The following is a 21,998-nucleotide window of genomic DNA, read 5'->3' as shown; positions in this document are numbered from 1 at the left end:
GAGTTTCTAGGATTTTGACATGTTCTGGCTACTCTGGTCAGCCAGAGTAGCAAGAGTAGCCACAGTAACCAGGTCCCGTGCTCGCAAAATATTTTCAGTCTTAGCTGAGTTTGATTATGAAACTTAATATGTCATTTCTATGTAAATACCATATTTAAAACTGAATTTTAAGTTAATTACTATTTTCAAGTGGTTAATTAAAGTAGCTCTGGTTACTCTGGCTGGCCAGAGTAGCCAGAGTTCCTGGGGTTTTAACATGTTCTTGCTACTCTGGTCAGCCAGAGTAGCCAGAGTAACTAGGTCCCGTGTTCGCAAAACATTTTCAGTCTTAGCTGAATTGGATCTTGAAACTTAATATGTCATTTCTTTCTAAATAGTATGTTTAAAACTGAATATTTTCAGTTGACATTTATAGTAGCCATAGTAGCCAGAACTCTGGTTACTCTGGCTGGCCAGAGTCGGCAGAGTTCAGCCACAGCGACCAGAGTTCTGGCTACTCTGGCTACTCTATATAGTCACTTGAAATAGTTATTAACTTGAAATTCAGTTTTAAACATGCTATTTAGATAGAAATGACATATCAGTCGCGCCATGAGAAAACCAACGTAGTGGGTTCGAGACCAGAATGGATCCAGACCAGCCTGCGCATCCGTGCAGGCTGGTCAGGATCCGTGCTGTTCGCTGACAGTTTCTCCAAGTCCAATACGCTTTAAAAGCGAACAGCATGAATCCTGACCAGACTGTGCGGATGTGCAGGCTGGTCTGGATCAATGCTGGTCGCAAAGCCACTATGTTTGTTTTCTCACGGCACGGCTCAATTATAAGATTTCATAATCAAATTCAGCTAAGACTGAAAATCTTTTGTGAACATGGGACCTGGTTACTCTGGCTACTCTGGCTGACCAGAGTAGCAAAAACATGTTAAAATCCTAGAAACTCTGGCTACTCTGGCCAGCCAAAGTAACCAGAGCAAATGAAATCCTGGTGACTCGGGCTACTCCGGATACTCTGGCTGACCAGAGTAGTCAGAACATGTTAAAATCCTAGAAAATCTTGCTACTATGGCTAAAATCCGGCTATTCTGGCTGAACTATGACTACTCTGGCTGAACTCTGGCTACTCTGGCCAGCCAGAGTAACAAGAGTTCTGGCTACTCGTGCTACTTCAGAGTAATCAGAGTTCTGGCTACTCTAAATAGCCACTTGAAAATAGTAATTAACTTGAAATTCAGTTTAAACATGCTATTTAGATAGAAATGACATATTAAGTTCCATAATCAAACTCAGCTAAGACGGAAAATGTTTTGTGAACCAGGTTACTCTGGCTACTCTTAAAATCCTAGAAACTCTGGCTACTCTGGCCAGCCAGACTAACCAGAGCAAATAAAATCCCGGTGACTCAGGCTATTCTGGATACTATGGCTGACCAGAGTAGCCAGAACACTTTAACATCCTAGAAACTCTGACTTTTCTTGCTGAACTCTGGCTACTCTGGCCAGCCAGAGTAACCAGAATTCTGGCTAGTCTGGCTGAACTCTGGCTACTCTGGCTAGACAATGTAACCAGAGTTCTGACTTCTCTGGCTACTCTGGCTAAACCTTGGCTGAACTCTGGCTGAACTCTGGCTACTCTGGCTAAACTCTGGCTGAACTCTGGCTACTCTGGCTGCTCTGGCTAATTTCACGCACATCTCTCTTTGGATAAATATATACTGTTAATTTATCAATTTTATTCATAAAGCATTAACTTTCGCGAATAGTTTGTTTGTGTAAATCCGCGAAATTATACCTAAACAAACAAAGAATATTCCTTTCTATTTCATCTTAAATAACAGATGCCTAATTCAGCAAGGAGTACTGAGAACAGTAATCGCTTGACTGGATTACTATATTCTTTATTTCTTTCAAATCTCTGTGTTTATTTCTGCTGAACCTAAAGAAGACAGTCTCCGATCGGCTTGCGAAAAGTCCCAAAACTGGCATCTGCTATCTTAACTTTAACCCACACGGGTTGGTTTTTTTGTCAAAACTGCGAACATTTAATGCTCACGAAATTAACTAGAGCTATCCCTAAAGGTGATGAATGTATCCCCCGCACGCACTGACTCAATATATTGCAATTTGACGCACACAAGATTGCCAATCTGACTAAAGTACTTGATCTTCTAAACGAAGATCTGAGAACGACCCATTCACATTCGTCTTCTGTATATTTTGGATTTCCATTATTGCTATTTTTATGTTATCCAATCAGACGACGATTGTCAAAGGATAAGAAAAATGTTTACCCCTCGCTTACAAAGCAAGTGGCCTACCGACTGAGCTAGCCGGCTATCTGATACATTACGACATAAGAATTGTAAATATCAAAAGTCAATGCTACATGTAGATTTGCAAGATGTTGTAAGCTAGGCTCTGATTGGCTAGCGAAAGAGCCGTCAGAACGAGGCAATGAATAGGTCGTTTTCAGATCCTATGCGTAGCGTAATATAGGAGATGTACTTTAGTCAGATTGACAAGATTGCATAATTATGTGGACTGTATGTACACAGACTGTATATATACAGTATAGTAACAAGAAACAAAGTCCCATAACTATGCAGAATATTTATCTAAAAGAACGTAACATGCACCTCGCACAACAAGGGTTGGTACTGATCACTTGTGTGAAGTTTCATTACTTGTGTGCAAGGGTTCGGAAGATTAGGTGCGCACAAGATTGCATATGCAGACTGTATGTACATAGTATGTTAACAAAAAACAAAATCCCATAACTCTGCAGACTATTTATCTAAAAGAACGTAACATGCACCCTGCACAACTATGGTTGGTACTGATCACTTGTGTGAAGTTTCATTAAATTGTGTGCAAGGGTTCGGAAGATTAGGCGCGCACAAGATTGCATTATGCAGACTGTATGTACATAGTATGTTAACAAAAAACAAAGTTCCGTAACTCTACATTTTTTTTCTGAAAGAACCTAACCTGCCCCATGCACAACTACTACTGTTACTGATCACTTGTGTGAAGTGTCATTAAACTGTGTCAAGGGGATAAGGAGAGATGGTGTGCACAAGATTGTGTATATGTATATAGTATAGTAACAAAAAACAAAGTCCCATAACTCTGCAGAATTTTTTTTCTGAAAGAACCTAACATGCCCCATGCACAACTACTGCTGTTACTGATCACTTTAAATTTGTGAATTTTCATTAAATTGTGTCAAGGGGATGAGGAGAGTTGGTGCGCAGAAGATTCTGTCTACGGACAGACAGACGGACGGACGGACAGACAGATAACCTGAAACCAGTATACCCCCCCCCCCACCACCACTTTGTTGTCGCGGGGTACAAATATAATGATTCTACAGTATTCCATGAACGATTTTGAAATAGAGACCTTGCAAAGCCTTGCAAAGCCGCTGTTGTGGTTAAATTTTGACTTGAGTCAAGTACTTGAATTTAAAAATAACTACCGAAATGAAATAAAAGGAAAGAGGTTCAAATTATCTGCTACTAACATCAGTACTTGCGAAATGTTCAAATGCCGTACATGCTGACCATGTCTGTACACTTTTTATCTAATTATCATCTATCATTACATAAAGTATCTGTTACATCCAATTAAGAATTTCGCATTATTGCAAAAGAATGGAAAAGCAAGTACAAAGAGGGGGAATAGATGAAATTTGATTTAGACAGTGTATTCTTATAAGAGACAATATGCCTCATCGGGAAGTGAACTTTTAATTCCGTTTTTATTTACATTTAAAAGCTACTACAGATGAATGCCTTTGACCACTTGGTCATGGTGGAGACTGGCTATACCGCGCCGTTACCTTGAACATACTTGTCCAATATACAATCGCAACCTTGTTTTTTCTATAAACTACAAGTTTTATTTGTACCCCTAATAGTAATGTTTAAAAAATGGCATTTGCTTGGTACATTCTTAAAGTTGACCATGTTTCGCACTGTGCTGCAAATTTTAAACAACTTTTACCGTACCGTTTTTTTTTTTTGTAAATTTTGTATAATTTATGGTATTTCCTCAAGCTCAAGTACAGACAAATTTCAATGTGATGGCCACTATTTAAAACGTTTGCAGAGAATTCATTACAACATTAATTTTGATAAAAGAAACCTCAAACTATTGTCAAACAGTTATAAACACAAAATAAAAATGTAAATATCATTTTTTCTAGGGTGCCTCAAGTAAACAGATTTAATGAGACAGAATTCTAACTTCAACATTGAAAAAATAAGGTCAAATCCTCTGGGTCTGTTTTGAATTTTGCTCACTTCATTCAAAAATAACCTTGGGGCAGAAGTAAAACCTACCTGCATTTCTTCCACAATATGTAATCTAAAGAATGAAGGCAAAATAGAGAACTTTTACCGCACATAACTCAGTATTTTTAAAGATGTCTAACTCTACCCCTCCTGATTCAGAGGTAAATTCACTCTGAACAGCAAAAAAATCACTTATAAAATGAAACTTTTCCACTTTTGTACAATACATCCATAATAAGTCTTGAAAGAAGTAAAATCTTCCTAGAAAAAAGGAAAATATGAAAAACAAAATTTGGTCCCAGTTGGGCTTGAACCTACGCCCCCATGAAAAATGCAATCAAAGTAGATTTATGGTGAGCATTGAGTACTCTTCAAAAAGTAGGTACTCTTTTACGGTTCCAATACCTTAATATATCAATCTAAATGTTATTAAGCCAGACACTATGTTTGATTTTTATTAACGGTGATACTGTCGTTTGGCAAGCGTGCTATAGACATAGGTTCTGAAACAGATAAATATTTCGTCTAAGTTTAATAAAATTTACATGTTTATTTTGATTAATAAATTCTATAAGAACAGCCTTTAGAAGCATAGGAAGTTAAAGGTCCATTACTAAGGGAAAGTGAGTTGGCAATTTTTTTCACAGCCAGTGCATGGACTTCTGCAAGACACTAAATAATGAAGATTGGCAGGTCAAAATTTACAGAAGGTCTTTGGAACTCAGAGAAATGTATGTGTATTATGTTGAAATTTCAATGAATCGACAGAATGACCCCCCAGGTCTTTTTAACTTTCTTCATACTTCATAGAAAAATAATTGTACATATACTGCGATTTATTTCGAATTTCTACATACCAACTTTCATTTTCCAATAAAATGAAATAGTTTCTGTGCTTTTTAAAAGAAATTAAAATGTTCACTTTCCTTAGTATTGGACCTTTAACAAACAAAATAATAGCTCGGTTTCATGTCTGTTCATGAGGGGTAATGAAATGTACCGGTTTAAGCGGAATTCAATTACAGTAAAAATAAATGTATTCCATGAACAACACTGAGTGAAAGTATGGGAAAACTTTTTACAGCCGTCAAAGGGCATTATTGACGTCAATTCGATGTATTATTTGGCGCCGAACAGGCGCCGAGAAATAGTGCAACAATATTTAAACATCGAAATGATATCACAGAATGAAATGGTGTAATATTTAATTCACATTCTCTGAATCGAACATTTAGCGCGCACAAAAATTCATAATAGCGATACGCCTACGTACTCCTTAATTATTCCATGGGACGAGTACACTTTTTGCCCAGTTTAGTATTATTAAACATATAACGTTTACCTGCTATTACATGCCATACATGCGTCATAGAATACTGTTTCTCTGTTTCATCTACTTGTTAAGGTAAAAGACAGAAATCGAAATGATATGTAGCAGAACCATGTTTTAATACATTCTGACATATGTTATTTTTTACTATGACACTGTACACAATATTAATTTGAGGTCAACACGTCAATTTCATTAGCGTAACATTTCACAGAAGTGTTATAAACATACCTTAGCGGGCTTACAAGATAAAGAGCTGATACGAAATAAAAGGGATAGAAGGAACTATACGAGGTCTCATTGAAAACAAATATTCAATGGGGAAATCATGAACGGGAAACTTGTCTGTGAAAAGCCACTAAACCGAATCGTGGCGATGGCCCAATGCTATGAAGTTTTATCAAACTCCGATCTAAGCTTTGGGAGATGAAGATCGAATAAAAACCTCTAAGAAAACCAAAGAGTTATTACAAAATGAAAACACTGAGCCATAATGAGACGGCAAAATGCACTGAGGTTAGATTTTTACGAGAAAACTGTAAATAAAAGACAAAGAGAAACATTCAATGACTGGTCATTACTCCGAAAAGAAGTTATTCGAGTCGAACGTCCCAACCATATACACAGTGTGACAATACTCCATTTAAATTTCATTAAAATTTGCCCAGGTAAGACAAGCTAAATGTTACGACGATAACAAATAGACGGATGACAAAAGCAATAATATAACTTACGTAATAAAGATGCAATTATTCTGTTTAATATTTTCACGAAAGACCTTAATACAGAATATAGTTCTTTTCACATAGAAAATGTATTGATGCTGATTCAGTCTCGACATACCATAGGTTCTAAAAATATCCCCGCTTGACTTTAATCCGTGGTCCCTGGCTACATCCTATGGACTTCCATAAATCATTACAAAACTTGGAAGACGAAAGCGTAAACCAATCCATATGAAGGCAGGAACAACAAATAGCTCAAAGGGTTTGTGTTGCAGAAGGCAAATTTTTACACAAGCTTTTACAAAACCACTTCATACACTAAGATATTGCATAAAAAGGTATTTGTAGCTTTTCCTAGGCAAAAACATGTAGATTTTGAAACTGACTCATATAAAGTCAACTCCATAAAATCCTTTGAAAGGCCACTTGATAAACGAATAGTCCATTCAAATTCTAAGACATTGAAAGTCTTCTTTCAACTGATTATAAAGAAAACCTTGTGAATTCTGTCTTGAAGCGATTGTCAAGTAACAAATACGCATGGAAATTAGTTGGGAGCGAAATAATATATATAACAAGAGCTGCCTGATGACAGCGCGCTTGACAATCCGAAGAACTGATGGAAGTATGGGGTCAAAATATTACCAGAGATTTTCAGACAAAAGAAGAAAAATAGATAAGACAAACAATGTACCTGTATTTGTGGATTTGGATAAGTCTTGCACTATATGGCAATGTGTGACCATGATGGTAAGCAAATGTTCAAAGTTTCAAAGCCATATATCAATTTAACTAATTTCTATGTCAAAAAGGGCCATAACTGAGCTGAAGTCCTTGTTCTAGTTATGTAGTCTTGCCTACATATGTAGACTATGATGGTAAACAAGTGGTCAAAGTTTCAAAGCCAAATGACAGGTTAGGCAAAATATGGACTGGTATGAAAAATGTAACTGATTTCCAAGTCCAAAAAGGGCCATAATTCAGCCAAAATAGTTGACAGAGTTATGTACTCTTGCCCACAGAAGGCGATCATGACGATAAACAAGTGTTCAAAGTTTCAAAGCCACATAGTCAAATATCAATGTTAAATTGGCAAATGGCATATCATACAATGATACATGTACCTTACTTTTCAAAATGCAGTTAAATAGCATAGGGGGTGAAGTAGTAAGGGTGTCCATTAGTAAAATTCAATAGCAATTTGTTCATGTGGAGTAGTCGTAATCTATGGATGTTTTTGTAGCAGGATATTCCTTGATATGTAATGTTGTCATGATAATGCCATCAAAAATCACAAGTGGTGAGGTGGTAATGTGAACTGAATATTACTATATCTTCATACTGTTGACACATTCTGCTATATTATGTAACATAATATGTGTAAGAACATCTGTTACGTTTTACAACTGAACGTACGTTCATACTTTAATTACAAACCTGTATATCTTTTTCGAGAAGACTCTCTGACTCTCCGTCATTTGCTGATTTTTCTACATATTTGTCAACAAAAGAGTTTGCATTGGAAGTGAGTGTATCAGTATTCATCGCGGCTTGTTTATTTCCATACATGTGTCGTGAGCCGCCGCCCTTCGACATCATTGTTGTATGTTGAACCTCGTTATTTTTACCACGATATTTATATACAAGATATGCCTGTAAAATAATAGCAAGTTTTAGATAATCATCACACAAAATTGAAAACAATGCTCGATATATTCTGGCTCATAAGATATCGTTTATGTTGGGTGCTTTATAAAATATTTAAATCAAATACGCAATTAGTAAATCAGCATTAATATATATTCTGAGATCTAGTAGGTATTTGTAGATATTTCAAAATAATATCTGGTCGAAATTATCTTTCGAGCAAAAAAAACAACAACAAAAAACAAGGAGCTGCATTCAATAAACGCTTGATGCCCCCGAAGGCATCCTTGTCGATACAAAGCAACCTAAGTCCAAAACGAGGTCAAGGTCAAACTGAGGTCAGGTGATGTTTGAAGATGAGGAATGGTCACAGGTTACATCTGTATTAGTATCAATTCATTCTTGTAAGCGGTATTGATGCTAGACGAAACGGTCCCATTTGGGTAACCAAGAGATGGCCCATATAAAGCAACCTAAGTCCAAAATGAGTCAAGGTCAAGGTCAAACTGAGGTCAAGTGATGTTTGAAGATGAGGAATGGTCACAGGTTACATCTGTATTTGTATCAATTCATTCTTGTAAGCGGTATTGATGCTAGACGAAACGGTCCCATTTGGTTAACCAAGAGATGGCCCATAAAAAGCAACCTCCTAAGTCCAAAATGAGTCAAGGTCAAGGTCAAACTGAGATCAGGTGATGTTTGAAGATGAGGAATGGTCACAGGTTACATCTGTATTAGTATCAATTCATTCTTGCAAGCGGTATTGATGCTAGACGAAACGGTCCCGTTTGGTTAACCTCGTACGTACGGACGGACGAACGAACGGACGGACAGACGGACGGACAGGACGATCACTATATGCCTCCCGCATCAGTAGATGCCGGGGGCATAAAAACATGTTTAATTTACCAGAAACGAAAGCCCCATCGCATGCTCGTAAAGATCACATGCTTCATTTAATGTCACTAACTCGATGCAGTTTTCAAATAAAAGTGTATACTGTTAATAAATCTTACTTTTCTTTTTGCTTTAAAACGATCAGTTTTGCTATGTTCTTTTAGTTCTATAATTATCAAATTATCTAAAGACAATACATAATTTACTGGCACATTACTTAGTTTATATATGCCAAACGAATACGGGCGAAATTTGTTCTGTGATAAATAATGTGTTTCTTACATGAACGGGCATAAAATACAATACTTAATATGTGTATATATCAGGATTAATGACAACCGCCGAAATTCCAATTTAAAATTTAACTTTTTTCTGAAATTGTCTATGAATATCATCAAAGTGAATTATTTGAAAATTCAATACACTTTTATCGTAAAGCCTACAGTGCCTTCTTTTGATAAAACCCTGTCAATAAACTGAATCAAAATAATTCTTATACATTTCTCCTATGAATCATGAGTTGCATTGCAGTAACATTTGAAGGAAATACGGCTCAATTAAAAAGACTTTTAACAACAGTTTACAACTACTTATACATGTTCGAATAAGTCCCTAATGATTAATGAGCTTCTGCAACACGAACACACATGAAATACAAAATAACACATTAAGTATCGCTATAACCACAAACGGTAACCCCGGTGCAGTACGTGCAGAAGTCTTCGTACAAAACAAACTAACATGCTAGTTTTTGATCTGTTTAGAAATAAATCAAAAGAATATGTCAGCTTCATCTCTGTTTAGATATTTGCATTTAATAAACATCAGATATTAAACGACCCTATCACTGACGATCACATATACGGACAGTTCAGATGTATGAGGCAAAAGGCAAAGTTTTCTTTATGGTAATCCTTTTGACAGCTGATATACACAACGCTACGTAAACATTTTGAAATGAGCCGTTTGCTTGTAATTTCATTGAATGACTCGAACAGTTATACTACTTCGTATCAGTGTTCTTAATAGATCCATGTTAAATTGTACTTCTACTGGAAATTGTCATTTAACTTGTTGAGACACAAAACTTCCGACGGCCACTGCACAGGGGCTTATACAGATCTTTAGCAAAATATCACAAATTTAGCCTACTTACTTTACTACCAAACAGGAAAGCTAACGTTACGGTGGTTGTTAAATTCGAATGAATGAAAATGACAAGGTACAACAAATCTGGATTCGCTGGAAATGGATCCTGTAAAAATATCCTGAAAATACAGATAAGAATTGTGTAATAGGTTGTAATGAGGACAAGCTTAGCTTTGTAAAAAAGCTAGTATGCGACCCGTTGTCGAATTAATTTCGTCACAATAGTTACTTTAAGATGTTTTAAACTTTTAGAAAGTTCGTTCAAATATAATTTTATGATACGAGGATTTGCTTGATTTTACTAGAATAGTCAGATTTACATGTATAATCAGCACGAAAATAATATATCAGATACAAAATTAATTTTTACACTAATTAATTTAAAGTGAATCCTGAAACAAGTTCTACCAACTTAGACAACAGTCTCCGCATCTCATTCATGCGAGATAACGAGTTTGAGAGAAGAGCCTGCTCTATCCGCATAATGCTGAGCATATTAAGGGAGCTCCTGGTACCATTTATCACATCCTTGGTACGCGACCGGGGATCGAATCCGTGACCTTCCGCACCGGAGGTGGACGCTAGATATCACCTGACCTTCCACACTGGAGGCGGACGCTAAATATCATTAAACAAAATTACTTCATTGAAAGTGGAATCGTGTGTCATGATAGCTTAGTGGTAGAGCGTCCGCCTCCGGATCGAGAGCTCCGTAGTTTGAGCCACACCGGAACGAGAGACAGAGAGACAAAGAGGTCACAGTTAGGCAGAGTAGCTGGTCCAGCAAAGAGACTTTATTATTGAGAGAGTGTCTTCATATTACAATTAAGCACAGCTGCTGGTCCAATACAAAGAATTTATTCCTTGGCGGGAACCTTTTCATCGAGTGTCTTTTCTCCACAACCGAGATTTCCGGACTTTATCGTAGATTTTCATATAAAATTTCTATCGTAATATCGTTCCGCCGAGGCGAGCCGAAACAAAATAGTATTTGAAATAAGCAGTTACATAAATGATTTTGTTTTACATCCCACAATATTCTACTATTTTCATTGGTTAAAAGGTGGTCACATGGTGATCCCCTTTATTTCTATGGATCTACAGGTCGATTTAGGTTAAAAATAAGAAGTTGACAAAACAAATCAATAATTGGCTCCGTTAGTGACACTCCACGGAAATATAAAAAGGTGACTAATTATTTATCATACTGACCTCACACATTTCTGTGGAGGATCACAAACAAACCCAATAACTAATAATCTAATATGAAAAATCTATACACATTTCATTAAAACACGGCAACATTGACGTCACGTCGACATATTATTTGGCGTCATGCAGGCGCCTGGAAAGAGTGCTTAGACCACATTTAATCTACTTTTCTATATAAAATACATTTCAGAATCGAAATGAAGTAACAGAACCGTGTTACACTTAACTCCCACATACAGTATCAATATACCTTATTCCGAGGGACGTGTTACTTCCCGAATTTCAACACTGTACAAACACGGTTAAGCGTTGACGTCACATCGCTTGGTGGCATATATGCGCCATTAAATTCTGCTTCCCTATTTCATCTACTTGTCTGTCCCTATTTCATCTACTTGTCTGTCCCTATGAACTATTTCATATACTTGTCTGTCCCTATTTCATCTACTTGTCTGTCCCTATTTCATCTACTTCTTGTCTGTATATAGGACATACAAGAATCGAAATAATATATAGCAGAACCATGTTTGTAATGTATCTCAACCATACGAGTCGGTTATACCATTTGAGTGTCTAAAATTAAACTAAAACTATTGAATTATTCAATGTGATTATTACATTTCAAAGGCAGAAAACTATTTCATACTTTCTGTCTTTTAGGAGCAACTGACCTGTTGCTATGGTAAAGTAAAAGCGAAGCTTTTGACAGTCATCATATTTCGGCATGTTAAAACAAATAACACACGCATGCCTGATCTGTTTATACGATATATTAATAAAGCATCAGCGTCTAGAATATCGTGTGTTATCATGTTTGTCAGGTAAAACTATTCTATATTATCCTCGCTGGCTTGTGAACACCATAATTATAATTTATTATTTATTTATTTATTTTGTTGGGTTTAACGTCGATTTCAATGAGCTTAAAAACATTTTCTAGCACAACTATTGCAATGAAACTTATTGTTTTGTTACATACTATAATGTTCTACCAACATACCCACAAAAGCAATGCATATGAAGAATGGAGAGATAAAAATAAGTTCGACAGATCGTGAAAACTAATGACAAAATTTGACAAATGGAATATGACTCATGACCTAATTCCTACTGTTTCAGTCACCTGACACTAATTAGGGCCATTCAAAACGTTTCGCATATATATTGAGGATGTATCTAATGAGCACATGTATTGGTAACAAAGTTTAAATACCTATTATGCATAACGGTACTTCAAAATATCTCAACCGTGACGTGTCCTTAACCGATTTTGTTATAAACAACTTTTGTTTAAAATATTTGTCATAAACGTTTGTTATGTTAGCTCCATGACACTCATAGAACAGAACAGAACAGAACGGTAAAAATATTGAGGTAGTAGATAATTTCAATTATTTAGGGACTGTATTTAACTACACTGGAAATTTTGCACTTATTCAAGAATATATCACAGGTAAAGCGCTTAAGGCATTAAATGTTTTAATAGTTAACTGTAGGAAATACAGTCTTAAGCCAAAACTATTATGTCAGCTTTTTGATCCTTTTGTTGGTTCAATTTTATCTTATTGTTCCGAAATATGGGAATTTACAAAGTCAAAAGAAATTGAAAGGATACATTTAAAGTTTTGTAAAACGATTTTAAATGTAAGATTAACAACCAGTTCTACAGGTGTTTATGGAGAGTTAGGAAGATATCCACTTTATATATCACGTTATTTACGTATTGTTAAATATTGGTTTAAAATATTAAACGCTGATAATATTATTCTACGCTATGTGTATCAAAAAACATTAAGTGATTGTAATAAAGGATTAAATAATTGGATTTTAAAATTTAAGAATCTTTTATGTGATTATGGTTTTGTACATATTTGGAATAACCCTTATGTAACTGAGTGTAAAAATTTTATGCATATATTTAGGCAACGTGATATTGACTGTTTTATTCAAGGTTGGCAGGTATCTAAAGAAACTAGTGCTGTGCTAGAGTTGTACAATAATTTTAAATTCAATCTTACTTATGAAAATTACTTGGATCTATTACCAAACAATTTGAGATTGTATATAACTAGACTTAGAACTTCTGCACACAGCCTTAGAATACATACTGGACGATACGCCAGAAATAGATTACAAAGAAATGAACGTTATTGTCAATGTTGTAATGAAAGGGATATAGAAGATGAGTTTCGTTTTATCATTGTATGTCCTTGTTACACAGATGTAAGAAAACAATATATCAAAAAATATTACTATACAAGACCAAGTATGTTCAAGTTTTTAGAACTGATACAAAGTAACAATAGGAATACACTGTTCAAGTTAGCAATGTATTGTAAAAATGCCACGAATATCAGAACTTCGATTTTGAATAATGTATTGTAATATCACATTATCATGTTGTATGTTTTCTTTATTGCTTCATTATACTGTTCATCCTCAAATAGTTTGAAATACTGCTGTACCAAATATCGCATTAGACCTATATATTGTTAAAAATTGAAATTATTGTATGTTTGATGATTTACGTTGTACAAGTCAAAATAAATTATATGTTCTGTTCTATTCTGTATAGACCGTGTTGACAGCTTTCGGCGGACTTTGATTTTGGTAAAGGAACGTTATTTAAACATGCACCGGTAAAGAATAGACTGAATGAATAGCAGTAGACCTTAGTCATAAAATATTTTGACAGCAAACGCTAAGGCGTAAAAAAATTGTTTGTTTCCGGTATCCCGACCTACCCTAAATTTTTGGCCCGACCCTAAATGTTTTTATGGCCTTGGAGAATATTTTTTTTCAATTTTTTGACAAAAAAACCTGCACTTTTTATGCTTTAAACATGGCCAGTGATGTTAGAAATCAATTTATTGATGCTCTAAAGGCATAACCCCCTTGATTGTATTTATTTTTGGACACAAAAATAATTTCCGAAAAGTCTCCCTTAATAAAAAAAAATTCCAAAAAATTTTTTTTTTCGACCTACCTACACTAATTTTTTTTAGCCTTTTACCGGAAACAAAGATTTTTTCAGGCCTAATGAACATATGTATGCGGAGAGGTATTTAATTTGTAACTGTAATTTACTAGCCATTGAAATCCCATCGAAATTCGTAAAATCGTTGTTGAAATTTGGACAAAGCTCGCTGTCATCCACGTCCGCCTGTGCTAAAATAGCAAATATAAGCGATTCCTTCTGGACAAATGATATTACAATGGGTCTATCAGTTAGAAAGTAAAAACGCGTAAGAGACGTTTTCATCGAAAAACTAGATTAAAACTTATTGTTTACACGAAAACTGCCTTTAGCGTAAATAATTCAATAAATCAAAGATCCATGTTACTGTCACAAAATGGTTCCAGCTGACGTAATGTAGTCGGGTGGAGAATAAGGGTGCACTTCCCTGCCTTGCTATAGTACCTGTAGTAGTGTTCATACGGGACAGGTCATTGGACCAAGTCCTGGTCAGCGTTTAAATATTTGCAGACTATTATAAGATGTATTAGCATGTCTATTCGATGGGTATCGGACTGTTCCACTGTTGACACTTGAATGTAAAGCTTTTCAATTTCATACCTAAGATTTGCAAAAAATAGGGTCTCTATTTGGTGCATAACTACAAACATTTGACCAGTCCAGTTGTGATGAAAACAGAAAACGATCGTTTTTGCTATAACTGAAGTTAAATTATAAAGGAAAGCATACCACGTAATATTTTTTTTATTTTGCTTAATTAAGCTCTCGCAATAATAAGCTGACAGTTTGGTCCATACACAATGTGTTTATTGACTTATCTTGAGATGAATCATGTATGACAATAGAAATGCATTTCTATGGAGAGCAAATATACGTCCAGTGTATTCAATTAACAGCACATGTTTTGTTCTACTTACATGGAAACATTGAGGAATAACGACAAAAGAGTTTCGTTATAAATGGCCCAGCTGATGAAACGGCTTTCATTGAATTCGGATGGTGCCTTTCTAACTACTATACACAAACGTATACCCCAGAGTAAAAATAACAGTTCGGCTGAAATAGAATAGAAACAATACGGTTTTAGACAGATTTATTATGTTTCTTACGATAAACTGTCAGAAAACTCATTCGTTTGACTACTGTGTTTGATATAATACAGATCATCCTATTTTGCGATGAATAAATTGCATATAATATGTTATTTGGAATGCTTAATGATATGTATGTTGTAAGTGAGACAAAGATATCAACCATGATCTCAAGCACGTAAGAATAAAACAACATTATTTCGAAACCTTACTGTCTTAAGTGATTTCTCATCAATGTGGCTTCATGTCGAACATGCTCATGTTAAACGTTTTTAAATATTAATTCGTAATAATAAAACAAATGAATAGAGAAAGGTAACGTTATTCTTGTGCTAGGTCTTCTTAAATCATCAAAGGCAGTGGAAGATTTTTAAAACAATTGCCTAACACAAGAATTACGAATATTGCAATGGCAACGTAAAATATCTGGAAGATTAGATTTGCTTTGAATATTTATTTAAACTTTATTTCTTACATTATCAATTTTTTCAGTCTACTTTTTCGAGGCAGAATAATAGAAATTTTCAAGCGTTACATCTTAAACTCAACATATGTTATATACTGGTACTGATGATAAACCCGAACAGAAAATGAGGTTTTTTACCTGTAACTTTTTTATTTCTGCAAATTGAAATCAATGGTCGGTATCAAAATAAAGCTTAACCTTTGCTGAAAACTTTACCTAATTCAAATTTATATTTAGTAAGCAAACTACACGAAGAGAGGGCCTGAAAGGGGTATGCACAAAGGGGACTTTATGAACGTTGACTGATGATAAATTCGAACCCTTTGTCATTTACAAAATTTTCTTGGTATTATTATATTGAAACTTTCCACAAAAAGCTGCAACAGTCATTCCTGATCAAGTAATGAAAAGTTAACAAATGTCAGGCCTTCGTGTTTCGACAGTGAGCATGTGCAAAAACACCCTCTTCCCCAGTAACTTTGGATACATTTTTTTTTATACAAATTTATGTAAGTCATTTATTTATACAGAATATTTACCAATTTTGTTTTTGTTTTCACCAGTTGGTGTTGTAAGTGGAAACTATTAGATGGTGTGTTCAATTTTATAAATAACCGATTGCAATCGAATATTTCCAAGGTGTTCGACTTTATCATCTGTCCGGGTTTATCATCAGTACCAGTACTATAACATTTATCAATCTATGTTGAAAAAGGCATACGCCAAAATAAATCATTGAGCAGTGCGTAAATGACATGACGTCATTTCTTTATTTTCAGTCCGCTGTATCTGTATTCAGTATTTATAATATCAATGACATTTACAAATATATATTTTTCGTGTGACTGTTTTGCTTTTATTCGACGCTGCTATGTTTACAATATGATTCCATATAAAAGACTGGTTATGAACGTGTTTATTTACATTCACTATATGTTTCGTATAGAAAGATAAAAGCGTTTATTTTTATATAAACAATATTGGTGCAATATTATCAAGGGTGTCCCTTTCCGCGAGGTTCCAAGCGTTTAAAGCATATGGAAATTGGCATCGTTTGAAAACATATTTCCAAATTTTACTCCAAGGTTTCAAAAAAGAGTATTAAATTATAGCTAATTCTTTTTCCTGGATCGAGACGGCTAAACGACTTTTTTCTATATTTTAAGAATATTTGAAATTAAAATCAGGATTTGTAATTTTATCAGAAGCCGAATTACAATTTAACTTGGGCGGGTCTTTTTAGTTCTTCTATTTAAATGTTGAAAAGATCGATATGAATACATTTATTTTGAAATTTCTGACACGCGTGGAAAGCAAATATCTTATTTTGTAGGAAACTACTGTAAGAATGTCAGTATAACGACTGAATGATATTTTGTGTGCGTTTGGACGAATATTTACTATATTTGGACTTCCTGCAAATCATCCAAGAATCTATGGATTTACAAAAAAAACAAAAAAAAAAACAATGTGGTTTATACCCGTCAAGACGCACAAAAAGCATTATTTTTTAAAAGCATGCACATTTTCTGATTACAGATATTAAAACTGATGTTGGTAGGCAAACATTTTCAACAGAAAAAGGAAACCTTAAGAAACATAGTTTCACACTTTTCCTAAGGAAGTATTTTTTTATAATATATTCCGTATCTCAGATTTAAAAAAACGAGTCGTGATTATACATTCAAACAACATCGTAAAGCGTAAAGGAAATGTTTCCATGGAGAAAAACAGTAAGTTCCAAATTAAGCAAATCACTCAGTAGCTGCTGACAGATGTAATGCCACTAAATAACAAAAAAGAAGAGAAAAAACAACAGGAGAGCAAATCAGCGTATTGTGTAAATAGCTGTTGTACTGATATGAGAATATGCACTATGAGAACAAAATTGTGCATAAATGAAAAAACTAGCATATGCAAATTGTACCTACCAATAGCCGCAGAGTGGTCCCACCAGTCTGAAGAACACTGGAAGGCTTTTAGACCACTCACATGTTTTCCTGTGATAAAAATATTATTTAAACTAAGATATAATTGAAGCTGTCATTTCAGAAATTGGGCTTTATTAGTACAAATGCAAGCATGTATTAAAAATTAATGAACGATTTTAATAACGAATATACCAGGACCGCATTGTCAACATATTAAGTGTTTGAAAACTGTCCAGCTATGGTGCGTTTTATTCGACCTGGCGGGGCGGAGTTAATCTCTGACTTATGCAAACAATGGTAATCACACAAGAAAACGAGCAAAATCGGTTGAGCAAAATATTTTTTTTAATTCCGTAACCAACGACTAAAATTCAACGCTACATTGGTTACAATGTAAAGTGGATGACCACTGAATAAGAAATCAGGTTGCCGAATATACTACATATTCTGCACAATAATGCGGTGGACCGTCGCGAAACTCCGCCCCGCCAGGTCGATTGAAAAGGACAATATCTTATATATCAGTGAAGTTGTTAGTAAATGAAACTTCAGTTAATTTTGACCTAAAATGAATAAAGAACAACAGTAACATAACCCAATTTAATATCACGAAATTATTTTGAACAATTTGCGTCATTTATCACCAACCGGAGCTCTAGGACGATGATGTTAGGGGAAATGAAAAACGTTGAATAATTTATTTCTATTTAACGAAAGAATAGTGACAATACATATTCGTGCTCGGCCTTCAACTTGGTCATAATACAAGAATGACCAATACATCCTACAATACTAAAATAGAATGATAACAGTATAAGCCTGCAACACTTCCTAACCTCGCCTGTTCAAAAAAAGCATGGGCTGTTTGTAAAACACATGTTCCCCAATAATGGTCTGTCGGGTCAAATGGGTACAAATGAACTTGACCTTTAAACTACAGACACAAAAGTTATTAGGGGTCATCTGTTGACCACAGAAATCATTCTATGTAAACTGGAAGTGGTAGGCCAAAGGGTTCTTAAGTTATTGAGGGGAAACAATTTTCAGTCTCGATGTCTCTGCTAACTTGATCTTTGATCTATTGACTCCAAAACAATAGAGGTCATTTATTGATCAGAGACAATCATCCTATAATGTTTAACGTTTAAAATGTATATGCCAAAGCTGTTTGTTTTTGAGTGAAAACAGTGTTCAGTCTCAAGGTCAATGTGACCTTGACCTTTAACAACAATAGGATAATTTACAGACCACAAGCAATCATCCTACAAAGTTTGACGACTATTTATTACATATTTTTCAGTGCATTATCAAAGATTAGAGTGAAATGTATATGGTATTTACATAGTGAAAAATATCAAATATACTTTCACTGGTAAGAAACATTAAAATGGGTAAATTTAGTAAAACTTGAAAAGAAAAAAGAAAGTGAAGACCAAAATATCTTTCAATCATAAACACCATATGTTACATTTTCACTCGTGGCTATGCTACTCGTGAAGATACTGCATCTGGTGTTCGCTCGCAAAAGATATTTCAATCTTATACTGAAACAAACAAATATCCTTTATTCATTACTTCTTTGGGGGAAACCTTTTTCAGTCTCAAAGTCGTTGTGATATTGACCTTTAAATCTACTGTCCCTCAAAACACTGAATGTCAACTGACTACAAGCAAGAATTCTATATAGGTTTCAGCGTTCTATAGTTACTGAGCGGAAACCGCTTCAGTTTCAAAGTTATTGTGACACGGACCTTTGAGTTTCAGACCCTCAAAATATAACGTCCAAGAATGATCTATGTATTGACCAAAAATCAAAAGATCTAAAACGGATCTATAGACAGGCAGACATACAGATAGAGGGAAAACGAGCAAAAGAATATATACCCTCTCCTGCGAGAGGGGTGGGGGAGGAAGGAGCATACAAGATACCCTCTCCTGCGAGAGGGGTGGGGGAGGAAGGAGCATACAAGATAGCCTCTCCTATGAGAGGGGTGGGTGAGGAAGGAGCATACAAGATACCCTCTCCTGCGAGAGGGGTGGGGGAGGAAGGAGCATACAAGATACCCTCTCCTACGAGAGGGGATTGAGGAGGAAGGAGCATACAAAATACCCTCTCCTGCGAGAAGGGGCTGGGGAGGAAGGAGCATACAAAATACCCTCTCCTGCGAGAGGGGATGGGGAAGGAAGGAGCATACAAGATACCCTCTCCTGCGAGGAGGGGTGGGGGAGGAAGGAGCATACAAGATAGCCTCTCCTACGAGAGGGGTGGGGGAGGAAGGAGCATACAAGATACCCTCTCCTACGGGAGGGGGTGAGGGAGGAAGGAGCATACCTGCGAGAGGGGTGGGGGAGGAAGGAGCATACAAGATACCCTCTCCTGCGAGGGGGGTAGGGGAGGAAGCAGCATACAAGATACCCTCTCCTGCGAGAGGGGTGGGGAGGAAGGAGCATACAAGATACCCTCTCCTACGAGAGGGGATGGAGGAGGAAGGAGCATACAAAATAGCCTCTCCTGCGAGAAGGGGCGGGGGACGAAGGAGCATACAAGATAGCCTCTCCTGCGAGAAGGGGTGGGGGAGGAAGGAGCATACAAGATAGCCTCTCCTGCGAGAAAGGGTGGGGGAGGAAGGAGCATACAAGATAGCCTCTCCTGCGAGACGGGGGGGGGGAGGAAGGAGCATACAAGATAGCCTCTCCTGCGAGAGGGGTGGGGGAGGAAGGAGCAGACAAGATACCCTCTCCTGCGAGAGGGGTTGGGGGAGGAAGGAGTATACAAGATACCCTCTCCTGCGAGAAGGGGTGGGGGAGGAAGGAGCAGACAAGATACTCTCTCCTACGAGAGGGGTGGGGGAGGAAGGAGCATACAAGATACACTCTCCTACGAGAGGGGTGGGGGAAGAAAGAGCATACAAGATAGCCTCTCCTACGAGAGGGGCGGGGGAGGAAGGAGCCAACAAGATACACTCTCCTACGTGAGGGGTGGGAGGAAGGAGCATACAAGATACCCTCTCCTGCGAGAAGGGTGGGGGAGGAAGGAGCATACAAGATACCATCTCCTGCGAGAGGGGTGGGGGAGGAAGGATCATACAAGATTCCCTCTCCTGCGAGTAGAGTTGGAGGAGGAAGGAGCATACAAGAAACCCTCTCCTACGAGAATGGTGGGGGAAGAAGGAGCATACAAGATACCCTCTCCTGTGAGTGGGGTTGGGGAGGAAGGAGCATACAAGATACCCTCTCCTGCGAGGAGGGGTGGGGGAGGAAGGAGCATACAAGATACCCTCTCCTACGAGAGGGGGTGGGGGAGGAAGGAGCATACAAGATACCCTCTCCTACGGGAGGGGGTGGGGGAGGAAGGAGCATACAAGATACCCTCTCCTGTGAGTGGGGTGGGGGAGGAAGGAGCATACAAGATGCCCTCTCCTGCGAGAAGGGGTAGGGGAGGAAGGAGCATACAAGATACCCTCTCCTGCGAGAAGGTTGGGGGGAGGAAGGAGCATACAAGATACCCTCTCCTGCGAGAAGGGCTGGGGGAAGAAGAAGCATACAAGATACCCTCTCCTGCGAGAAGGGGTGGGGGATGAAGGAGCATACAAGATACCCTCTCCTACGAAAGAGGTGGGGGAAGAAGGAGCATACAAGATACCCTCTCCCGCGAGAGGGATGGGGGAGGAAGGTGGATACACTCTCCTACGAGAGGGGTAGGGGAGGAAGGAGCATACAAGATACACTCTCCTACGAGAGGGGTGGGGAAGAAAGACCATACAAGATAGCCTCTCCTACGAGAGGGGTGGGGGAAGAAGGAGCATACAAGATACGCTCTCCTACGAGAGGGGTGGGGAGGAAGGAGCATACAAGATACCCTCTCCTGCGAGAAGGGGTGGGGGAGGAAGGAGCATACAAGATACCCTCTCCTGAGAGGGGTGGGGAGGAAGGAGCATTCAAGATATCCTCTCCTGCGAGAAGGGTGGAGAGGAAGGAGCATACAAGATACCCTTTTCTGCGAGAGGGGTGGGGGAGGAAGTAGCATACAAGATACTCTCTCCTGCGAGAGAGTGTGGGAGGAAGGAGCACACAAGATACCCTCTCCTGCGAGATGGGGTGGGGGAGGAAGGAGCATACAAGATACCCTCACCTTCGAGAGGTGCTGGGGGAGGAAGGAGCATACAAGATACCCTCTCCTGCGAGAGGGATGGGGAGGAAGGAGCATACAAGATACCAACCAATTCCAAACACTGCGTAACAGGAAAATTGGTACATACGGCAAAATTCAGCTAAGGACTGGG

General features: G+C 37.2%; 1 protein-coding gene across 1 annotated transcript in view; it reads right to left on the bottom strand.

The window, feature by feature from the left end:
• LOC123549113 (probable G-protein coupled receptor CG31760) overlaps window positions 1-21,998 on the bottom strand; it is a 301,128-nt gene that overhangs the window by 30,010 nt on the left and 249,120 nt on the right. The window contains exons 9-12 of the mRNA XM_045336939.2: window positions 17,716-17,784; window positions 15,145-15,283; window positions 10,046-10,157; window positions 7,783-7,998 (exon numbers count right to left, since the gene is read on the bottom strand). Coding sequence (XP_045192874.2) covers window positions 7,783-7,998; window positions 10,046-10,157; window positions 15,145-15,283; window positions 17,716-17,784 — 536 coding nt within the window. The remainder of the gene's footprint in view (window positions 1-7,782; window positions 7,999-10,045; window positions 10,158-15,144; window positions 15,284-17,715; window positions 17,785-21,998) is intronic.

Source organism: Mercenaria mercenaria, chromosome 6 (genome assembly GCF_021730395.1).
Source record: "Mercenaria mercenaria strain notata chromosome 6, MADL_Memer_1, whole genome shotgun sequence".
NCBI classification, from domain to species: domain Eukaryota; kingdom Metazoa; phylum Mollusca; class Bivalvia; order Venerida; family Veneridae; genus Mercenaria; species Mercenaria mercenaria.
Note: the sequence above shows the minus strand (reverse complement) of the source record. Positions and strands in the feature narration are given on the sequence as shown.